General features: G+C 40.4%; 1 protein-coding gene across 1 annotated transcript in view; it reads right to left on the bottom strand.

Annotated features, from left to right (window-relative positions):
• ST8SIA4 (ST8 alpha-N-acetyl-neuraminide alpha-2,8-sialyltransferase 4) overlaps positions 1 to 18,650 on the bottom strand; it is an 86,644-nt gene extending 67,994 nt beyond the window's left edge. Inside the window, exons 1-3 of the mRNA XM_054031246.1 lie at positions 18,278 to 18,650; positions 11,710 to 11,841; positions 333 to 590 (exon numbers count right to left, since the gene is read on the bottom strand). Of these exons, the coding sequence (XP_053887221.1) occupies positions 333 to 590; positions 11,710 to 11,841; positions 18,278 to 18,390 (503 nt within the window). The 5' untranslated portion in view covers positions 18,391 to 18,650. The remainder of the gene's footprint in view (positions 1 to 332; positions 591 to 11,709; positions 11,842 to 18,277) is intronic.
• Positions 18,651 to 19,867: the final 1,217 nt, after the last annotated feature.

Genomic DNA, 19,867 nt, shown 5'->3' with positions numbered 1-19,867 from the left:
TTACAGGAACAACTCTTCATTCAGAGTAATGATTTTATCTGGAATAACACAAATGAACAAACACGGGCAATGAGCAAATGTGAATCTGTCTTCTATCTCCAAATGTGCACACCTCATTTTCAATATAGAAGTAATCTTGTTTTTTGCATACCAAAAATGTATTTAAATTTAGGTATCACAGTGAAAATATCACTTCAGATAAATTACTCAGTAATTCCAAATAATCCCTGAAATTGATCTCTCAGGTTAAAGCATTTCTGCCTGTTTCCTCCCCTCCCCCCCCAAAGTGACAGATAGCAGGCTATAATCCCCAGCTGCAGATGAAAGCTCACCTTATTACAAAGTCATGGTTGTCAATCTCCTTTCCACATTCACTGTCCAGGAGGATGCCAGAATTGCCCACAACTGCACATGTTTTAAACCGACGGTTCTTCATTGGTGAAACTTCAGGAAGGAGGCTATGCAAATCCTGAGAAATGTTCAGGGTGCGACGTCTGTCTAGCACATAATGAATTACGTCTCCTGGCTTGAAGCTGCTTTTGACCACTGAGACATCTCTTTCAGCATCCAAAAATCGAAGAATATTCTTCCTATTTTGAAAGAAACAGGCAGACAGTATTCATTCCTCACAATCAGCTCATCTTTTAGTAATATGGTATAAAACATAGAACCTAAAAGAGCATAAGGTTTCAGATTTTCATTCCCACAATATCAGACTATGCCATTTCACGTGCTATAAAATTATGTTAGGGCTCCATTAAAAACCCTTATGGTCTTGATTAAAAAATGTAATGTGACAAACAATTACTCAAAGACAGTCTAATCACTAGATGTTAAAGTAGTAAGTGACTATGGAGTCAAGTTTTAAAAGTTGGACAGTGCATATGTGTGGTAACTAGTTTTCTAAAATACTACTCAAAACCATCTGGCATGTGTGTTAATGCACAGATTCCAGAATAAACTGTGTCATTCTATTTTATTAACAACCGGTAAGTTAAAAGATATTTACAAGGATTTGAATGTAGCCTCGTGTGTCAAAAATCAAGGAATGTACTAGCATGGGTCTCAGCCTTGGTCGAGTTGTCAGAGCTGGCAGCTAGATAAAACTTTTTTTAACCTCTAAACTGAGCATCTCTGTCATGGAAATCAGCAGGAGATAAGTCTGGATTCCCCCAGTGTCTTTTTTTTACAGATTCATTATCACACTGGAACTGCACTTTTAAAAGATTTGCAGAGTTCCTCTCATCACCATGTCCTTCAGTTTTAAGCACCAAGTTGGTATTATTATTCAGTGTGCTTGCACATGTATAACTGATTCGAATTTAGCACTTGTCTACACAGAGAAATTGCAGTTTTGTAACTTAAATCAGTTTAAGTTCAATTTAAGCCTTGTCTACACAAACTTGCAGTGGTTTCATTAAACAAGTTCAGTTGTACTGGTGAAAACCCTAATGTACACACTTATTTTGGTTTACTATTGGCTTATTTTGGTTGATCTTAAGTCAGTTAGGAACGGGTTTAAGATGAACCAAAATAAGCCACTATTAAACCAAGTTAAGAGTACCTTTGTGCAGACACTCAAAGATTTAAATCTGGTTTATGTCAGTTTAGCTTGCACCTCTGCAAGCCAAACAGCCAGGTTTAAACCAAGTTAAGAGTGTCCACAGCATAAGTTCCACCGTTTTAGCTACATCCGTTTTAAAACTACCAGTACAACCAGTGCAACTGTACATATAGACTGGGCCTTGGTAAACAATTTCCTTGATAATGAACAAGTTGGAAAAGATCTGGTCCACTCTGCAGAGCCCAATTGTACAAATACTACCAGCTACAAATCCCGAATCAGCAAAGCATTTAAGCACACGTTTACGTCTCTCTATTCAACTATGTACTTACGTTTGTTAATGGGACTACAGTACATGTCTAAAGTTAAGCAGGTGCTCAATGGAATGCGGAAGTGGGGTTAGAACTACACTGAGAGGGTCTGACCTGGCAAAGACATTAGCCTAACTCTTACTAAAGAGTATTAAAGATATAGATATAGATCTCTCTCATATATATATACATACATACACACACACACACACACACACACACACGCCATCTGGAAGGCAGAAGAGGGCTCTTAATTTTACGACTGGTTATGGAAGAAGATTTAGTTAAAGCAGATTTGCTATCAATTAAATGGTGCTTTCCCTAAAAAGGTGTTCTACCTCAGCATTGGCTCTACAATTCTAACAGGAGAAAAAAAAAAAAGCTGTAAAAGACATTTTTATCATTCAAGTCAGCAGATAAGACTCTGAATGCACAACAAGCATTTTGTTGAGTGTAAAAATAGCATTTTCTTATAGTCACTTTAAGGACTCTGCATTGCTAATCCTTAGAACAGAATCAATACTTACCAGGAAAACCATCCTGCTGCTTTAACTGCTGTACAAGCTATTTAGAAGCACCTACTGGGAAATGAAAGGGGGGAAATAATCTCCAGAGGTGAAGGGACAAAAAACACAACATCATCATGTAGGCCAGTCAGCTACCCTGTGTCACTGCCTCAAGATACAAGAGAATGTCTGGTAATGAAACTGGTCACAAAACATTTGCTACACTGGAATTTACCTTAAAAGCCTAAGGGAAAGTGAAACATAGTAAGATGTGTTTCTAATGTTATCTCACATATCTTAAACCTAACTAAAATAAAGAGAAAACTTTTAAATTCTATGTTAGGGCTCTTGTGTATGTATGAAGTAGCATCAGAGCAAGGATATCTGATGATGTAGCATGCATGAGGGACCGAGAATAATGAAGCAGAATGGGAGATATTAAAACCTTAAATGCCTTAAGCTTTTGGTAAATGGTGTATATGGCAAGGCAAGGGATTTTTGTTTTGTTTTTTGTAAAGCAAGATAAATACTTTCTTCAGCCTGTAAGTTGAATAGACTTAAAAGCCCTGTGGGTTTGATATGCCTAGTTTTGTGGGCACCTGCCATGGAGATGTAAATGACTAGGAAAAGAATAAACGAAGAAAAACATTTGAGCAGATTGAATTAAAATCCTGATAAAAATATTCATTACATAGGAATGCACCCTTCAGAGTTGGGGCTTTTTAAAGGCGATGGTGACTACATCTAGAAGAACAGTGGCCACAATGGAGAGCCTCAATGAATAGGTGAAAATGTCAAAGGACTCTCAGGGACCTGAGTGAAATAAGAATCATAAGGGAAGAAGGATCAGGAGGATTCACTTTCAATCCCTGATATACACTTTCAATATCTAAGAGGCACCTGGCTGTTGTGTGTGCTAGCAAACGTGCAGCTACATTTGCACATAAACAGGATTTCCCATGTATTGTTTTACTGTGTCTTTTTAAATGTTAAAGGCATCCAAGTGGGGAATAACTTTCTCTGAATTAACACGAAAGAAATTAGATAGAAAGAGCCCTGGCTTGAACTGTGACTTGTACTTGTTAATTTGAATATGGGCAATTCACAATGTAAACTCACTAGTTATCTAATTATTTTTAAATGCATGAAGATCCTGATCCAGCTCCCATTAAAATTAATGGAAGTCTTTCATATAAATGTATTGAATAATTTGAATAAGAGATAATTCACAATTTACAGCTTTGTTTACATGACAAGTTTACAAGATAGCGCTATTGCTGACATGATCATTTGTTGGAGAGTTCGCTCTTAATATGAACTTCTGATTTCAGTTTCTATTAAAACTGTGGGCATAACTGCAGGTTATTTAATAAGCAATATATAATTATTAGCGATGACACTTATTTATAGCTTTCTGGGAGATAGTCTATAGACTCCTTTTAATAAGCTAGCATTTTTCTCTTAATATGTAGTTTATCATTACAAAGCTCAAAATGCAATATTTGCACTGTGCCATAGTACCATAAAAATGGTAGCTTCTCCAATCTCTGCCTGAGAATTGTGTAGACTGAAGAGGAGTTGGGTGGGTAGACTTTTTGAACTTAAAGGCTCTAGATTAATTTGTAGCCCACTAATGATTGGTCCATTTTCTTGAACAATCTCCCAACTTCAAATCTCCCAGCAAGATCCACAGAGACCACATATCCTGCTTTCACCCATCTCCCAGGAAGATTCACATCCCCAAGCCAGCTAGCACTGGAAGTCCTAGTTTCCAGAAAGGGTCAGGGTTTATGTTCCAGTCGTCTCTAGTAGAAACAATTAATGAGGCGAATTTGCCAAAGAGCACCATAAGTATCTAGGAAGCCAGACCAACCCCAGAAACACTGTAGTGTTAAACCTGTTAGAACTACATTGAGAGGTCCTGCCCTGGCAAAGACATTAGCCTAATTCTTACCAAAGCTTTACCAGAGACCATTCATTAAGCATACACCATCCAGAACGCAGAGGAAGTTCTTAATTTCAAAATTAGTTATGGAAGATTTAGTTAAAACTATTTGTTTTAAATTAAATGGTGCTTTCCCTGAAAAGGTATTATTAACTCACCTTCTTTATCTGGCTGAATATAGATTTAGATAAGCATTTTGGGGGCAAATTTTGCCTCCCCCCCCACCTCACACTGACTCCTAATGAAGTCTACAGGAATTTCACACGTCTCTGAAAGCAGATTGTGGCCTTACCTTAATACAGATTTTTTAAATATTTATATTAAGAGGGAGAACCAAAAATATTGTTTCACAGGGAACAACTGGGCTTGCCTTCAGCTGCACATCCAAACAGAAAGTAGTATAGTATACTTCCAGTTATCTGAAAATACTATTTATCCAAATCCACACAGTGCCCCCCATGTAGTCCTAAGTTAGTTAATAACACTTCCATTTATCCAAATGCCTAGTTATCTAAAAGTTTTGGATATTGCCCAGAAGAGCTGGCTCCAGGCATAAGCAGCAATAAGCAATTGCTTAGGGTCCTGAGCAGCTCCAGGGAGCCCCTATTTGCTTTTTTAGTTTGTGTTGGGGTGAGGGCCAAAACAATTTCTGCTTAGGGCCCCCAATGGGCTAGCCTCACCTCTGTCCCCCGGGGCATTTGGATAAATGAGAGTGTATTTGATTTTTAACAATTCTGAATAAGTGAAAAATGCATACTTTAATTTGATTAACCAATTTTTATTTTTCTGTATTTCTTTTCATGCTCTCACTATGCATAGTGATCATTAAGAAACTTAACTGACAATAGCTATGCAATTCTAACAATTGCTTTACGTACTGTACATTGTTGAGTATATATATTTAGTAATTGCAATGAGCTTTCTGCATGCTATTAAAAAAACAGATTCATGTTTAACTTCTCCAAGGAACTGCTGCTGATTACTTAAAGGCAAATGGTCACTATCAAGAATATCTGCATGTGTTTTTAATTGCCCTTAAGGCATCTTTGTAAACCAAGGCTCTGATTTTTAAATATCACATGGATCATTTTGACAGTAGCTAAAACTAATTTCTCTAATTAGACTACAAAAATAGCAAACCTTGCATGTCTTTTCACTTGAGCCCAACTTTGGGCTTTTTAGTTCTAAGTTGGTCCTTGTATGTATTTTTGTATAGAATAAACAAAATGTCTAAATATATAAAAGCAACTAGCAAGTCTCACACATTACTAACTGCTCCTTTAGAAAGATGCTACAGAATCATTCGGTACATTTGGCACATGTCATTTGTTGGCTTGCAGCAAAGCCTATGAAGCAAGCACAAGTTTATCCAACCCAATTAATTTTTTTTGTTTTTTTGTTTTTTTAACTGTGCCCATCTGTGTGCTAGGCACACCACAGAAGGCACATAAAACAATAGGTCCCTACTCTGAGGAACTTACACTCTAATTGATGGACTTCACAAACAAATGAAGACAAAGGTGAGGGCAATCATTTTAGTTGCGAGTATTGATGCAGGATCATATACAAAAAACAGCTACTGACTTTTCCTGTACTAAATCCCTGGCTGGGCACTTTGCAGGCTTCCACTCTTCTTACTTAACAGGAAACTCCATTCATTGCTCCCTGACCCAGCACCCTAGACACTTGGGTAATTTTCTCCTCGCTTTCCCTCAAAAGATTCAACTCCTAACAGTTTACACAGGGGACGTAAGAGATGTGAAGGAAGAAGGTCACACACATTGAGTGGGACTCTGAACACCTAGGAGGTTGTATATCTCAGATGTGCTTGAGTCATTCCTGGACAATAAGCTCCTCATCAACTCAACTGCATCCCCCCCCCCATCCTGACAGCAGTCTCTCCTTTGACACTATCCCCACTACCATCCACACAACCCTACTGTCATCCACTATAGCAAGAAGAACAGGAGTACTTGTGGCACCTTAGAGACTAACAAATTTATTAGAGCATAAACTTTCGTGGGATACAGCCCACTTCTTCGGATGCATATAGAGTAGAACATATATTGAGGAGATATATATACACACATACAACCTGTTCATGCTCTCTGTATGTGTGTGTGTATATATATATATCCTCAATATATGTTCCACTCTATATGCATCCGAAGAAGTGGGCTGTAGCTCACGAAAGCTTATGCTCTAATAAATTTGTTAGTCTCTAAGGTGCCACAAGTACTCCTGTTCTTTTTGTGGATACAGACTAACACGGCTGCTACTCTGAAACCTGTCATTATAGCAAGGACTCAGTAAAAAAATATGAGGAGGGTGTCAATTTCCATGAGCAGGTGGAGTCTCCTCCATATGACTGACAGCCAGCAGATACTAAGGGAGCCAACCAGTCTCCTCCCCACAAGTACAGGAACTGCTATCTGTTCTGAAATTAACTTGGCAGCAGGCAAAGGGTACCATCAATCTGAAAATCACTCTCTCACTAGAGCAGTCACAACTGGGAAGGCAGCAGATTTGCTACAATCTCCAATAACTAACTAATTATGCCCCCCCTCCACACTCTAAAAAGGCATGTTCTCAGGGGCTACCATTTCAGTCTCTGCTGATTCCCAGGTTAGAGACAGGAGCTAAGGATCCACAAGGTCCTGTTGACAGATGTCAGGAGCTCAGACATAAACCTCCCCACAGAGTCTTGATCATGGAACAGCTTAACGGCTACTCACCCTCCCACCCACATAGACGTGACTATCTCAAGAATCTGATTCAATATACATAAATAAATAAATAAAGTTAGGACTCCTGTGGATAGTGGAAACCTGTCATTTACTCGAGCAAGTCAAAAATGGTAATGGAGAGTGCTCAAGAGATGGTACAAAATGAACCATAGGACTTTCAGCTGCCTAGCGGTTAGGTCCAGGCACACAATGAAATATGCTATCCTTGTAGAAAGCAAATCCCAGTCAAATTTTTCACATTCTGAACTTTTTATGATGGGTGTCAAGCTGATGTAATACTCAGCAGTGGCTGCCATCATGGGTTTTATAAAATGCCTGTACACTGTACATTAAGGGTTTCACAAATTATTTCTCCATTCCAAAGAACTGACAACTTTTTATATATTATTCAATAGGTACTAGCTTTTTTTTTTATTGTGTGTTTCTCTCTGTGTTATTTGCTATGGCATACCTCACACCACAAGTACAAACACTTTATACACACTAATAGTTGCAATAATAGGAATATGAATCATCTTCATGATCTACATAGTGCATTTAATGTACTTTGGAAAGCTAAACAATTACTTTAGCAGTGAAAACACTCTAGGAGTTTGCTAGAGACATTCTGAAATTAGTCCCTATGACTCCAACAGTATAAAAAAATATTAAGGGATAGATCCTTGTTGTGCATGGGGTCAAAAGGTTGCACAGAGAGCCTGTTGTGGAGGCAGAAGAATAAGATTTCTTCTTAGTATTTTTTTTTTTAATGGAAATATCCTATCTCCTAGAACTGGAAGGGACCCTGAAAGGTCATCAAGTCCAGCCCCCTGTCTTCACTAGCAGGACCAAGTACTGATTTTGCCCCAGATCCCTAAGTGGCCCCCTCAAGAATTGAACTCAACTCTCTGGGCTTAGCAGGCCAATGCTCAAACCACTGAGCTATTCCTCCCCTAAATGCAGAGTATCAGAAAGGGGTCCAGATACAGCAATGGACTGTTTCCGAAAGGCATGGTCAGCTCTGCAGAAGTTGTTCCCAACCTTCGTCCACCATTGTTGACTAGCATGTAGCCTGGCAGTAAGGATTCCTGGAAAGGAGATGCATCTGCCAGCATCCCTGATCCCCCTTGCATTGAGGACTAGGGCAAGATGCGGCCCCAAGTCATATTCAGCTAAAAGCTTCTGTTGGATCCTCTACTTCCACGACTTGATGCTCATGTTCATTACCACTACAGCTCAAAAAGTGAGAAGCCCTTTAGTCTTCAGCAGCTATTGCAAGTCTTCACACTGGTGTAGTGGAATATTTCCTACTTATACTAAGAGAAAGCAAGTGCTCTTCTTCACATGTGTTCCTGGGATGACACCATAGCCTACATCATCATTTTAATCAGCCATTGTGTAATTTCTAATACTTACTCTAACAAAGGCCAGATCTACACTACCACAGTAAACGGATTTAAGCTACACTACTCCAGTTACATGAATAACATAACTGAAGTCAACATAGCTAGATCCACTTACCGCAGCATCTACACCATGCTGTGTCGATGGGAGACACTCTCCCACTGACTTACCTTACTCTTCCTGGGGAGGCAAAGTACAGAAATAGATGGGAGAATGCTCTCCCATCGATTTAGCAAGTTTTCACCAAACCCACTAACTCAATGCTGCTGCATCAATTGTAGCAACACCGATTAAGCTCCATAGTGAAGACATGCCCAAAGTATTTTAAAAAGTTCTCTTAGTAACATGTTATTTTTGTTTCTACTGTATCTGCATTGTCTCAATTGTTTCTACAATGGTTTTCTTTAAACTACCAAAAATCTTCTGAAAAGTGTAAAGATAGTGTGTGAGATACATCTCTAGAAACAGGCTTTGGAGCATTTATCTGACACTCTTCAACATTTGTTCTCCTTGTCTTAATGTTATATTTTGCTTTCTTGAAACTGGGGAAAATTAAGTTTGTCAACTGTATGACATGCTGTGCTTCCTTCTGTAACCTGTAAGCCAAATACTTACTACAGTGCTAAAGGTCACACTTATGGTTTGCCCTGCACAACCAGATAGATTTGTTTTAAATGGTTACATTTTGGAAAGTGACTAAAAAGGGGTATTACTGGGTTTCATAATTATGTTCTCTCAATTACTTCCATAGCAAATATGCTCAGTTTGCAGGTAAAACAATTATTTTGCTAAGTTGCCAGCCAAACAACCTAGGATTTGAAAGTCAAGAGGTGTTCTTTTGAGCTCACTCATCTTCCCCACTTCAAATTGTTCTATCAATTACATCCATGAAATAATCCCATTAATATAGGAATTACATTGATTTACATTAGGTAAATTAGAGCAAAATTTAGCTATTAACAACTATGCACAAGTCACATAGGCTCCAGAGTACTAATAGAAGCAAACAGTAGCTTAAGAGATAGATTTTGCCACCCTTATTTGTAAGCAGTACTTTACTCTGCACATTACCCCCTCAGAATTCAGTGGGACCACTCACACATTAAGTTACAGCTCAGTACTAGTAAAGATACAAAATCTGGACTAAATTGAGAAAGCACATGTGGTGCTACTTCTGCTCTCAGTCCCACCAACATAAAATTGGAGTAAGTAAAATCACTGGACTTACTCCAAATTTACACTGGTGTAACTGAAAGAAGAATGGGCCAAGTATTTGTTGAAGGTTAAAGGTCTCACTTTAGAGTTCATTTACTGATCACTGTAGCCCGTAGAGCTAGCTTTAGCATTTATTTTTTTCAGCAGTAATGCAAGGAACCTACAGGCCTGTATCCTGTAAGACACTGGCTTCAGCAATTATCATAAGGCTTGAGGCCTATGAACTTGGGTGCAGATAAATGGCCTAACAGGTCATCCCTAAGTTTTGGGGAACCCAGAATAGAGTGTATTTAAGGGGGAAGTTTGTCCATAACACCAGCCAACCACAGGAACTTGAGCTAACACCAGCTTCTGATATTTTAGGATGGGAACATCTGCAGATGTCGGACCACAAGAGTGTCACGGGCAATGAATTGAGGTATATGATAGTAAGTTGAGATCATTTATATACTAACCTATAAGAGAAGGGCAACTCAAAATTAGTAGAGTGAGGAAATACAAATAAGGAAGAGAGGAGAAACCCCGACTGAATATGCATTAGAGATAGTGGCATCAGCGTAACATAAAAGTTTTATCCCAGCCTGTGAGCTTGGGAAGGGAAAAATGTAGCCCTTGGGAGGTGCCAGGATGATGGCTACTGGTGATTACGGAAGAGGATGATGAGCAAGATAATGGCAAACATTCTGGGTTGTTCTGCAAGGGATGGTGCGAGTATATGGATGTTCAGATGTACATTCAGCAAGGCAGATAAAAATAATGCAGGGTTAGAGTAGTTTATGAATACATTTAGCAGGTCACAATTACAACATTCATACTTGAGGAAATATTTGTAACTGTGCACATCGGGGTTCCCAGCTAAACAGTAATTTTAATACTGGGCCTGATCTTGGGACAAGAACCTGTCAAACCTCAGAGTGATAACTGAGAATTCTTCAGTAATCAATATAATTAATATGTGATGTAGCCCAATCTATGAATCATATGTTTAATTTAAAATTTAGAATCATTACTTCCTTAAAAAGCAATGAAGTCACTGAAATGCAAGTCATCCCAATTGCTGTTCAGTAATTGTTATAATGGTGAGGCACTGAGGTCACTCACAGCATAAGCTTTCCCAAATCTCCAGAGTCATAAGTATCCCACAGACACCTTTTACCACAACTTTGCACATGCTCATTATCATTGAGCTATTAATATCTTCTCTTTGCTTTAGTATTCAAGACAAAAAACATTGGGTCCAATACAGCTGTCCTTACTAAACCTCAGGCAGTCTACTCCTGTATAGATAGGAGTTTTACCTGATTAAGGACTTCAGGATTTGCCCCTTAAAAAAGGAAATGGTTACACAGAAAGGGCACAGATGCCCCACTTTAAGTACTAGACTGAATTTTTGCTCAATGCCCCAAACATGGGCCAGTACATAGACTTCCCTGCTGCCCCAACACAGAGAGAGGCAATTTGCCACAGTCCTTCACTGGATATAGCATATTCCACCATGCCTACTGGCTCAATTCTGCTAGCCAAGGCTCCAGATTCCCTACCCTTTCTGATTCCTGCTTGCTTGACAGGGGGAGGAAGTACCATACCCACAGCCCTCTACTCTCCCTTCCTTTAGCCCCCATGTTGGGTCCCAAGGTCCAGAAAGCCCTGCTGTAACCATAGAAAGGTTGTGGCTTCCTCTTACTGCATGGTATGACCACCCTAGTGTCAGGCACATTCTGGCCTCAAGTAACTTAACGGAAAAAAGGAAACTGCACAAAGTGTCCATATTACTACTACTTTACTCCCTCACAAAGTGCAGTCATAGTTATTTAAAGCTCCCATTTTATTCACTCTTATACATGAGGATGGAAGTATTTCTTCTTTTCAGGGTTTCAGGTCATTCACCGTGTAACATTAAATAGAACTAGCAGCGTATTTTGTTAAGCAACAGCTACCTTTAAACTGTAAATCAAGAGTTCTAGATAAGTTTGCTAGACCCAGATAATTATAGGCTATAGTAACATGAAATTAACTGTGTGTTATTCAAGGCACTCACCTTATCTCCAGGACCAAAGAAGAATTGATTTTCCAGCCTTCTACAGAATGTTGAAAGATTGAAGAGCCACTCTTTTGAATTATTTTATCAGAGCTATTGAGCATTGATCTACTCAAACTCAACTCACCATCTCTGAAATGCAATACGGAAAAGACACCATTAAGGTAAGGTTGGGGCTGCTGGGATGCTTTTTCTACACATCACAAAAAACTAGTGGGGGTTTATTTATATCCATAGGCAAAGCAGCAAGAATTTCTCCCCCATCTCCACTCATTTTACATGTTCAAAAAAATAAATTCCACCTAACAAAATGGTATTTTAGATACAAGGAAATGCTTAATCTGAAAAAATATATAAAAACACTTTAATTACATTGCATTTAAGTTATTTTAAATCATATACCTTAAATACAGAGGAAGCTTTTTATTGTGAATGTGGGCCCAAACTGACCAGATGTGGGCCAGAACCTGTACTCCTGGTACATCACATTCTCCCATCAACTATTAAGCTATGCACTAAGTTTTAGCTTTCAGTCCCCCTCCCCACAATTTCTCAGTTATCATGCATGTGCTGGGCACCATCAATTCTTTTGACTCCCAATGATACTAGAAGTCCCCCATATGTGGAGTTTCAAGTTACTGGGGCATATTCTTCCTTGATATGCTCATGGAATTTCCGTACAAGTTTGGAACAAGGGGGAGAATACACCCACAATAACTTAAGCTTGATTTTTAGGAACTTCTGCACATACGTCTCTCACAGCCATATAGCGTCAAAGAATAATCTTATCATAGTTACATACTAAGCAGAGTCAGACGTGGACATTTTTTAGGTGGAAAAACCTTGTGCACTAGAGGAAGTGGTGGCTGATGATCATGAACATGTACAGAGGTATTGTAATTAAAAATCAGACAATAATCATTGCAATTATTGAATTGAATTGGTGTGTCCTGGTCTGTGGGAAGCTTGAGGGCCAAAGAATCACACAAATCTAATAGGACACATAAAAAGTTAGAAATAAAAATAGCAAGAATAATACTAAATCTAAATTCTTCTCTCTTGTAGGTAATCCTATTGAATCCAGCACACAGATACAAGAGACAAAATTTGGCTCCCTGAGTTCAAACTTGAGGTTCTTTAATCCAGAGTTTCTCAATCTGTGGGTTATGACCCAAAATTGGGTCACCAGAATGTATTGAAAGGTTGTGTCAAGGCCTGGTGGGGGAAGATTTGGTCCTAGTGCATGGGATTGCAACACCACTCTCAGCTGGCCTAACCACTCCATCATGATGACAAGGGGCCAACTCAGCCAAATTTGATTGGCACTGCGACCCCACGTGCCAGTTCACAATCCCACTCACAGAAATTCACCCCCTTCCAAATGCCCCCCACCCCTCCACTCAGGAAGGCTGTACCAAACATGAGCGGCACTGAAACTCCAGAGACCACAACACCCAGAGCAGGAAGCAAAACACAGCCAGCCCCACAGGACAGGAGCAGCCGCTATGGTACACCTGGTGTACATATGTAGTACTTATTACATTAATGTGTAGATTATATATCGTGAGTAAGAAATAGTTAGTAAACCAGATTTGTTGTGCTAAATCTATTTGCTGGGTCTTGACAGGCCATCAAGATTTACAAATGGATCCTGAATCCCAAATGGTTGAGAATCACTGCTTTAATCCTTATTGGATAATAATATTTTAGAGTTAGAGTGCCTTTCATCCAATAGCATTTCAAATTACTTTACCAACTATGTACAGTAATCGCTTTGCCTACTAAGGAAATGCAGCCACCTCTGAAATAATACATAAATAATCAAATTAATATTTGGCTCTAGTATGGAGCTTTTCATCAATAGATCTCAAAGCAAGTAAATGGAACACCCTAGCTGTTAGACAGTAAGCTCTTTGGGAAAGAGTCTGTCTTTGTTTTGTGTTTATACAGCACCTAGAACAAATGGGATCCTGGTTGATAATGAGTGCTCTTAAGCACTACAAAAAAATAATATCTGGCAGTATACAAACAGTACAAAACAGATTAGTCTACGGTGATGAAGCCAATCGAATTTAAACTGCAGTGGGATTTTAGTTAGGCTGAATGTAATTACCTAAACTAAAATTTGGGTAGCATTTCAAAAAAGTCATGGTCACTAAAGAGCCAATAAGTGGCCAAACACGGTTTCACAAGTCATCAAAAAGACATCATTACTAGCAACCCCGTGCCCCTTTGCTATCATGCTGAGGCATTGATGTAGTACTAATTACGAGGTAAGATGCCACCTACTGAAAAACCAACTGAGTAATTTTACAGGTCTGGCACCTCTATGCAAATTATTCTATTTATTTTAACTTGAAGTGGATAGGAGGATGTTGCAAAAGTCCATGTGGAATAAACCCATTAGTGTCAATGAAAGTTATCTGCATATGTTCTATGGGAAAGATCTCAATCAGAATTAATTTAACCATTCCCTTGCGACTCCATAGGCAGTAAAATTTCTTTACAACAGCAGTGAACATATTTACGGCATATATTTGCCCTACAACACAATACAGTACATGCATCTAAAGGAAAATTAACAAAATAAATCAAGGAAAGTATACCATATAACAATACATTGGAGAGGATTCTGGTTTATGCTGAGCTAAGAGTAATCCATTAAGCACTTTCACACAGTGGCATACATGACAGAATTAGCAATTAATTAAGTAACTTGTACCTAAAAAGTACGCTACCATTTGAAATGTGGTTGACTTGAGTCTTCGAGATGTACTCTACAGCTACAACAAACCACAAATATGATGCAATAAAACAACTTTTAAATAAACATGTTTTCAGGAGCTGAAAGTTCCAAATGTTCTGCATTAAAGCTCTACTCCAAATGCAGTAGAATTTTGCTTACTTATAAAAGTGCTCTCCTTATCCCTTCTTTACCCCGATATATCAGTAAATACACCAGAGAAAAAGCTACCTTTACATAAAACTAAGCATGTGTGCCAAACACCCAGAAATTTTTCTTTGTGTAAATAGTCTGACAAGTATAACAAATCATTTGGGCCACATTCTACCCTCCAGATTTGTGTGGAACTACAACTGATGTAGTGGGAAATCCACTTAAAGACAAAGGGCAATTTAGGACTTAAAGCATCAACCTTGATGCTGACTCTCCTGACTTTAGAGATATATTAAACTCTCTGGCCATATACAATATCCATTAATATCAATGAACCAAACAGTGAATCTTGGATAAAATATGGCCCAATATGATTCCAGAAAGAAATCTTTCATGACCCCTTTTCTGGCCTTCAACCAAACCCCCAACTTCACCAAAATCATCAGAAGCAAGCTTCCCACAAACCAGGACACACCAATTCAAAGCAGCACCAGACCCTGCCAGAACAACAGGTGCAAAACCGGAACACAGATCTCCATTGCTATGATTATCAACACCCCAACAACACACCTTTCAAGTCCCATAGGTCTTACATATGCCTATCATAGGATGTTGGTATACCTCATGCAGGGCATCAAATGTCACAAGAACTATGTAGGTGAAAACAGTTCTTGACCCTCAAAGGAAACCTACACACCACCTTCAAAGAGACAAACCTAGAAGTTTAAATTCATAACTTTGCTAGACACTAAAAATCATGGACTCAGACACCGGTTTTATGTCTTATTACAACAGTTAGGGACTACTTTCTAGCTGATTTTAAATACTTTCAGTTATATGTGCCCCAAAAAGCACTTATATTAGGATACATGTTTATATTTATATAAACATATATATTTATTAGGAGATGTGTTTATCTTTAATAAGCTAATGAGAAAGAAGGCTAGTTAGTTTGAAATGTCTTCTTGGGACCACAATTAAAACATTTAGCTTTATATACATATACACACACACACACACATACACACACACACACACACACACACACATATATATACACACACACACACACATATATATACACACACATATACACACACACATATATATATACACACACATACACACACATATACATATACATACAAAGACATCAAGAGAAGTTTGAAGAGAAAGGAACGCCAAGATATGGTCCAAAAGGAGTGGGGAGGGATTATGGGCACCTCTGATCCTGTGTAAATGGGAAAAGGAGTTGAGAGTGAAGTGTGTATCTATAATACCTACATTTGTAAAGAAACTATACTAAACCTGAGATTTTAATATACCAAATTGCAGCCAGACAGAAAAAGTTATAGCCCAGTTATGTGTCCCTTTATAAAGGTGATACAAATAATACATTATTAACCATATAAAATACAAAGGGGTTCCCAGGCTTAACTCTGTGTTGGGAGGGAAAAAAGAAAGGGGGGAAAAAAGCAGGGTAAGGAAGAAACAAGCTCGCTGCAGCCTGGCAGGAGTGAAACAATTTGCCTGGCCCCCCCAGCTCTGTAATTAGTGGAGTTAATGAAGGAGGAGGAGCCCTGCTATCTGAACTGTGCCTGCTCCTTTCGGGGACCGGGGCAACCTGCCTGCGCTAACAAAGGCTCCGTTCTTTTGCCTCTTTCTGAGGCTCAGGCTCGGCTCAGCGGTTGAAATAGATGAGCAGCGCTTTTCCTGTCGAGTTGCAGCGAAACGCTCGCAATGCAAATTTTCAGACACGCTACGTACGAGGCAACCACAAAGCCTGCCTGGAGCTGCTGCTGCTGCAGCTGCTCCAGCCCGCCGGCAGCAACCTTTCTGCCAGCTGAGCACAGCTGCTTGTCATGGTCCCTGCAACTAGGCATAGGGGGAGCAGGCGAGGTGCTCCAGCGGTGCAATGTCCGCCCCTCTTTCCAGCAGCACAGCTGCTTGTCAGGGACCCTGATCGGGATGAAGGGGGAAGCGATGCACTGGCTTCCTTCCAGCATAGCTACCTGTCAAGGAACTTGGAAACGGGATGCTAGAGATGAGGGTGGGGAAGGGTCGATGCACTCGCCTCCCTCCAGCATAAAAAGGAGCTCGGGGGAGCGATGCAATCGCCTCCTTTACACTAGCACAGCGGTGCCCGCCAGCGGCTGGTCCAAACCTCTCCGAGGCACTGGCAGGCTGGCAGTGAGGAGCAGAAGGACGCACACCAGCCACCGGCTGGCTCTCCATCCTCCGGGGCGCACATATGCACACACACTCCTTCCCAGCCACACCAGCCGCACATGGGTAACGGAACCATATTGTATGCATGGATAGAAATGCACATACGGAGAGGGCCATGCCCACTCTAGGTAATACCTCCACAGCCTCACCGCGTTCACACATGGCACCTTCGTAGGGGGCACGTGTACGGGGGCAGAGGTTTGCCATGCACCCTTTAGGGAGCTGTCTCCTTCCTGTAAATGATTCATTGGGGATCTCCTATTCTTCCTCTCCCTCCACTCCCAATGAACCCTCACAATAAGTAACCCTGCTTTGCATTTATATTGCGCCTCCAAACCAATGAGCTCTGGGCGTGTGCAAACATTCATGAATAAAAACCCGCTGCGAATGCTTCCAAAAAATCGATTTTACGCTTCTGGTGACAAATAAAAACCAAGAATAAAATTCCGCTGCGTTATCGCATTTCTGCAGTCCATGGCTTTCTTTAAAAAGAAATCATGAAAGAATTAAAAGCTGACAATCATCTCTGGTGGACGGAAACAAAGACTTGGCTAAGAAACCAGCTTCTTCGCGTTAGTTTCAAGTTTAAAAAAATAATGGAGTATCTAAAGACAAAAATAAACCAAGAGCCCAAGAGGACGACAGCAAGCAGCTTTTGCTTTTGTTTTAATCACAAATCGGGAGAAGAAAGAAACAGGCGGTGGTCAGTGCAAGAAAAGGTTTGCAAGAGGAAACATCTGAAGAGTGAAGGGGATTTTATAATCTATTCTCGGATCCCCGAGGAACAGTGTACCAGCAATAACAACCATCACCAAAGTTATGACAATCTGCTATACAAACTTCAAAGCAACAAAGGCAGAAAGAGACAGCTCCTTGTTATTGTTCACTCACTCAAGCCAGGAAACGAAACATAACTTGATTTTATTATTATGTCCTGTGTAACCACCAGAAAGGTGTCCCAGCTCCTCAGTAAAAAGCTTTTTCCATCTAACCTTCTTAGAAAATGTGTTATTGACTAGATCACAAAAACAACAAACCTAATGTGCCACCCGTTTCAAAACTACACGACACTGATCAACCCTTTCCCGTTTAAAAGTAACCGGCTTCCTTCAGCCTCTTTCTGCGCACAAAAAAAGCAACCATTGTGGGGCGTGGGGTATTTAACAAACCTCTGATCACACTTTACTTTTTCTCCTTAAATCTAAAAGCAAAGACAAACTCTTTATTGCGAGACCATTCTGCAGTGATGGTTGCTTTTATCATTTGAACATGAAAGCAACCACCACGCGTATAAACGCAAAGTTGAAATAGATGCTAGAATATAAAACCAAGGAAAGGGGGTGGGGGGAAAGAGAGGAAGAGTAAGAAAGAGCCTGAGTCATTTAAATTTCACACGCTGCTTTTCCTTTGTCAAATCCTTACAAGTCAAGGCTTTGCATTTACCCTGTGAGTTGCGTTTCCTGGTGCTCCTCAGTTCTTGCTATTTCTTTTGTCTTATAAAAGATCAGGAGGATACTTATCGTGCAGATAGTCCATCTCTTCCTGACGGAACGCATGTCTTCTCCCAGAGCCCCCCCCTTCTCTTTGTTTGGCAGGGGCGTGAAGAAGAAAAACAGCAAACACAAAACACAAAGACTTTACGCAAATGTGCAAAAATAAAAATAATTTTAAAAAGGAGCGGGCAGAGATGTTGCTGTCATGGGCAGAAATCGCAGGCGGCGGGGGAGGCTGCTGCTCCTCGGCTGGGGGAATAAGTCCTTCTCCTCTCCCCTGGCGCTTCCCGGAGCCCGAGTGCGCACCGACGCGCCGCCGCTCTCTGGCTCAGCAGCCACTCTCACGTTTCTTCCCCGTGTACAGAGCAGTCGGCAGCAGCCAAGCTCCGCGGCGTCGCTGGCCCCTCCCTTTCCCTGGCGGGGAAATGATGAGCACAGCCCGGCCAATAAGTAGCCAGGGGGGCGGGGACGGCTGCCTCCCCAACTTTAAAAGCCTTTCCAGGCGCCCCGAGCTTCTTTGATGCTGCTGCACGCGCTTAAGCTGGGGATGGAGCTGCAGCATCTCACCGCGCTGAAGGACGCGCCCCGCAGAAAACTCTTTAAGGATCCTCTTGCCTTCTCTTTGAGGCTGGAGGCATGAGCCATCAACCCCAAGGGAACAGCTACGTATTGTGCATGCACCGCTAGAGTTAGTACGCTGCTCGCAAATCCCGTGTCATACTAGCGCTTGGCCCTAACCACCGGCATGAATTAAGTCATCTACTCTGCAGTCGGTTAGCAAGTTCTTTGATGCGGGTAAAAGGGTGTGTATTACAGCTGGAACAAGGTTGCAAAACAATTTCTTTTATAATACATTTTTTCCCCCAAAAACACTCAGTGTCCCCAACCAAGCACTAGACGGTATGACTTGAAGATTTTTGGGGGGGGGAGAAGAGGATTTCAGTAAAATCCCTTCAGCCACCCTGCAGCAATGGGATTGTAGAAAATACATTTTCTTTTAAAAAGATTTTTAAAGGGGGGGGACAGAGCACAATTTGCCCCCACGTTTGCACATTGGCAGGCTGGAGATGGTTTAGAGCAGGGGTAGGCAACCTATGGCATGCAAGCTGATTTTCAGTGGCACTCACACTGCCCAGGTCCTGGCCACCTGGGGGACTCTGCATTTTAATTTAAATGAAGCTTCTTAAATGTTTTTAAAACCTTGTTTACTTTACCTACAACAATAGTTTAGTTATATAATATAGACTCATAGACAGAGAACTTCTAAAAATGTTAAAATGTATTACTGGCATGCAAAACCTTAAATCAGAGTGAATAAATGAAGATTCGGCACACCACTTCTGAAAGGTTGCCAACCCCTGGTTTAGAGGATAAAAATAACATTAACTGTCCATGCTTATGCCCTGATCCTGCAAATATTTATGTATGTGTGTAGTCCCATCAAAGTCAGTAGGACTACTGGCATGAATAAAGTTAAATATGTGCATAAGTCTTTGGACAGCAGCTGCTAAGATATTAGCAGGGTATAGTTAAATCCTAA

This window comes from Malaclemys terrapin, chromosome 6, assembly GCF_027887155.1.
Source record: "Malaclemys terrapin pileata isolate rMalTer1 chromosome 6, rMalTer1.hap1, whole genome shotgun sequence".
In the NCBI taxonomy this organism is placed as follows: domain Eukaryota; kingdom Metazoa; phylum Chordata; order Testudines; family Emydidae; genus Malaclemys; species Malaclemys terrapin.
Note: the sequence above shows the minus strand (reverse complement) of the source record. Positions and strands in the feature narration are given on the sequence as shown.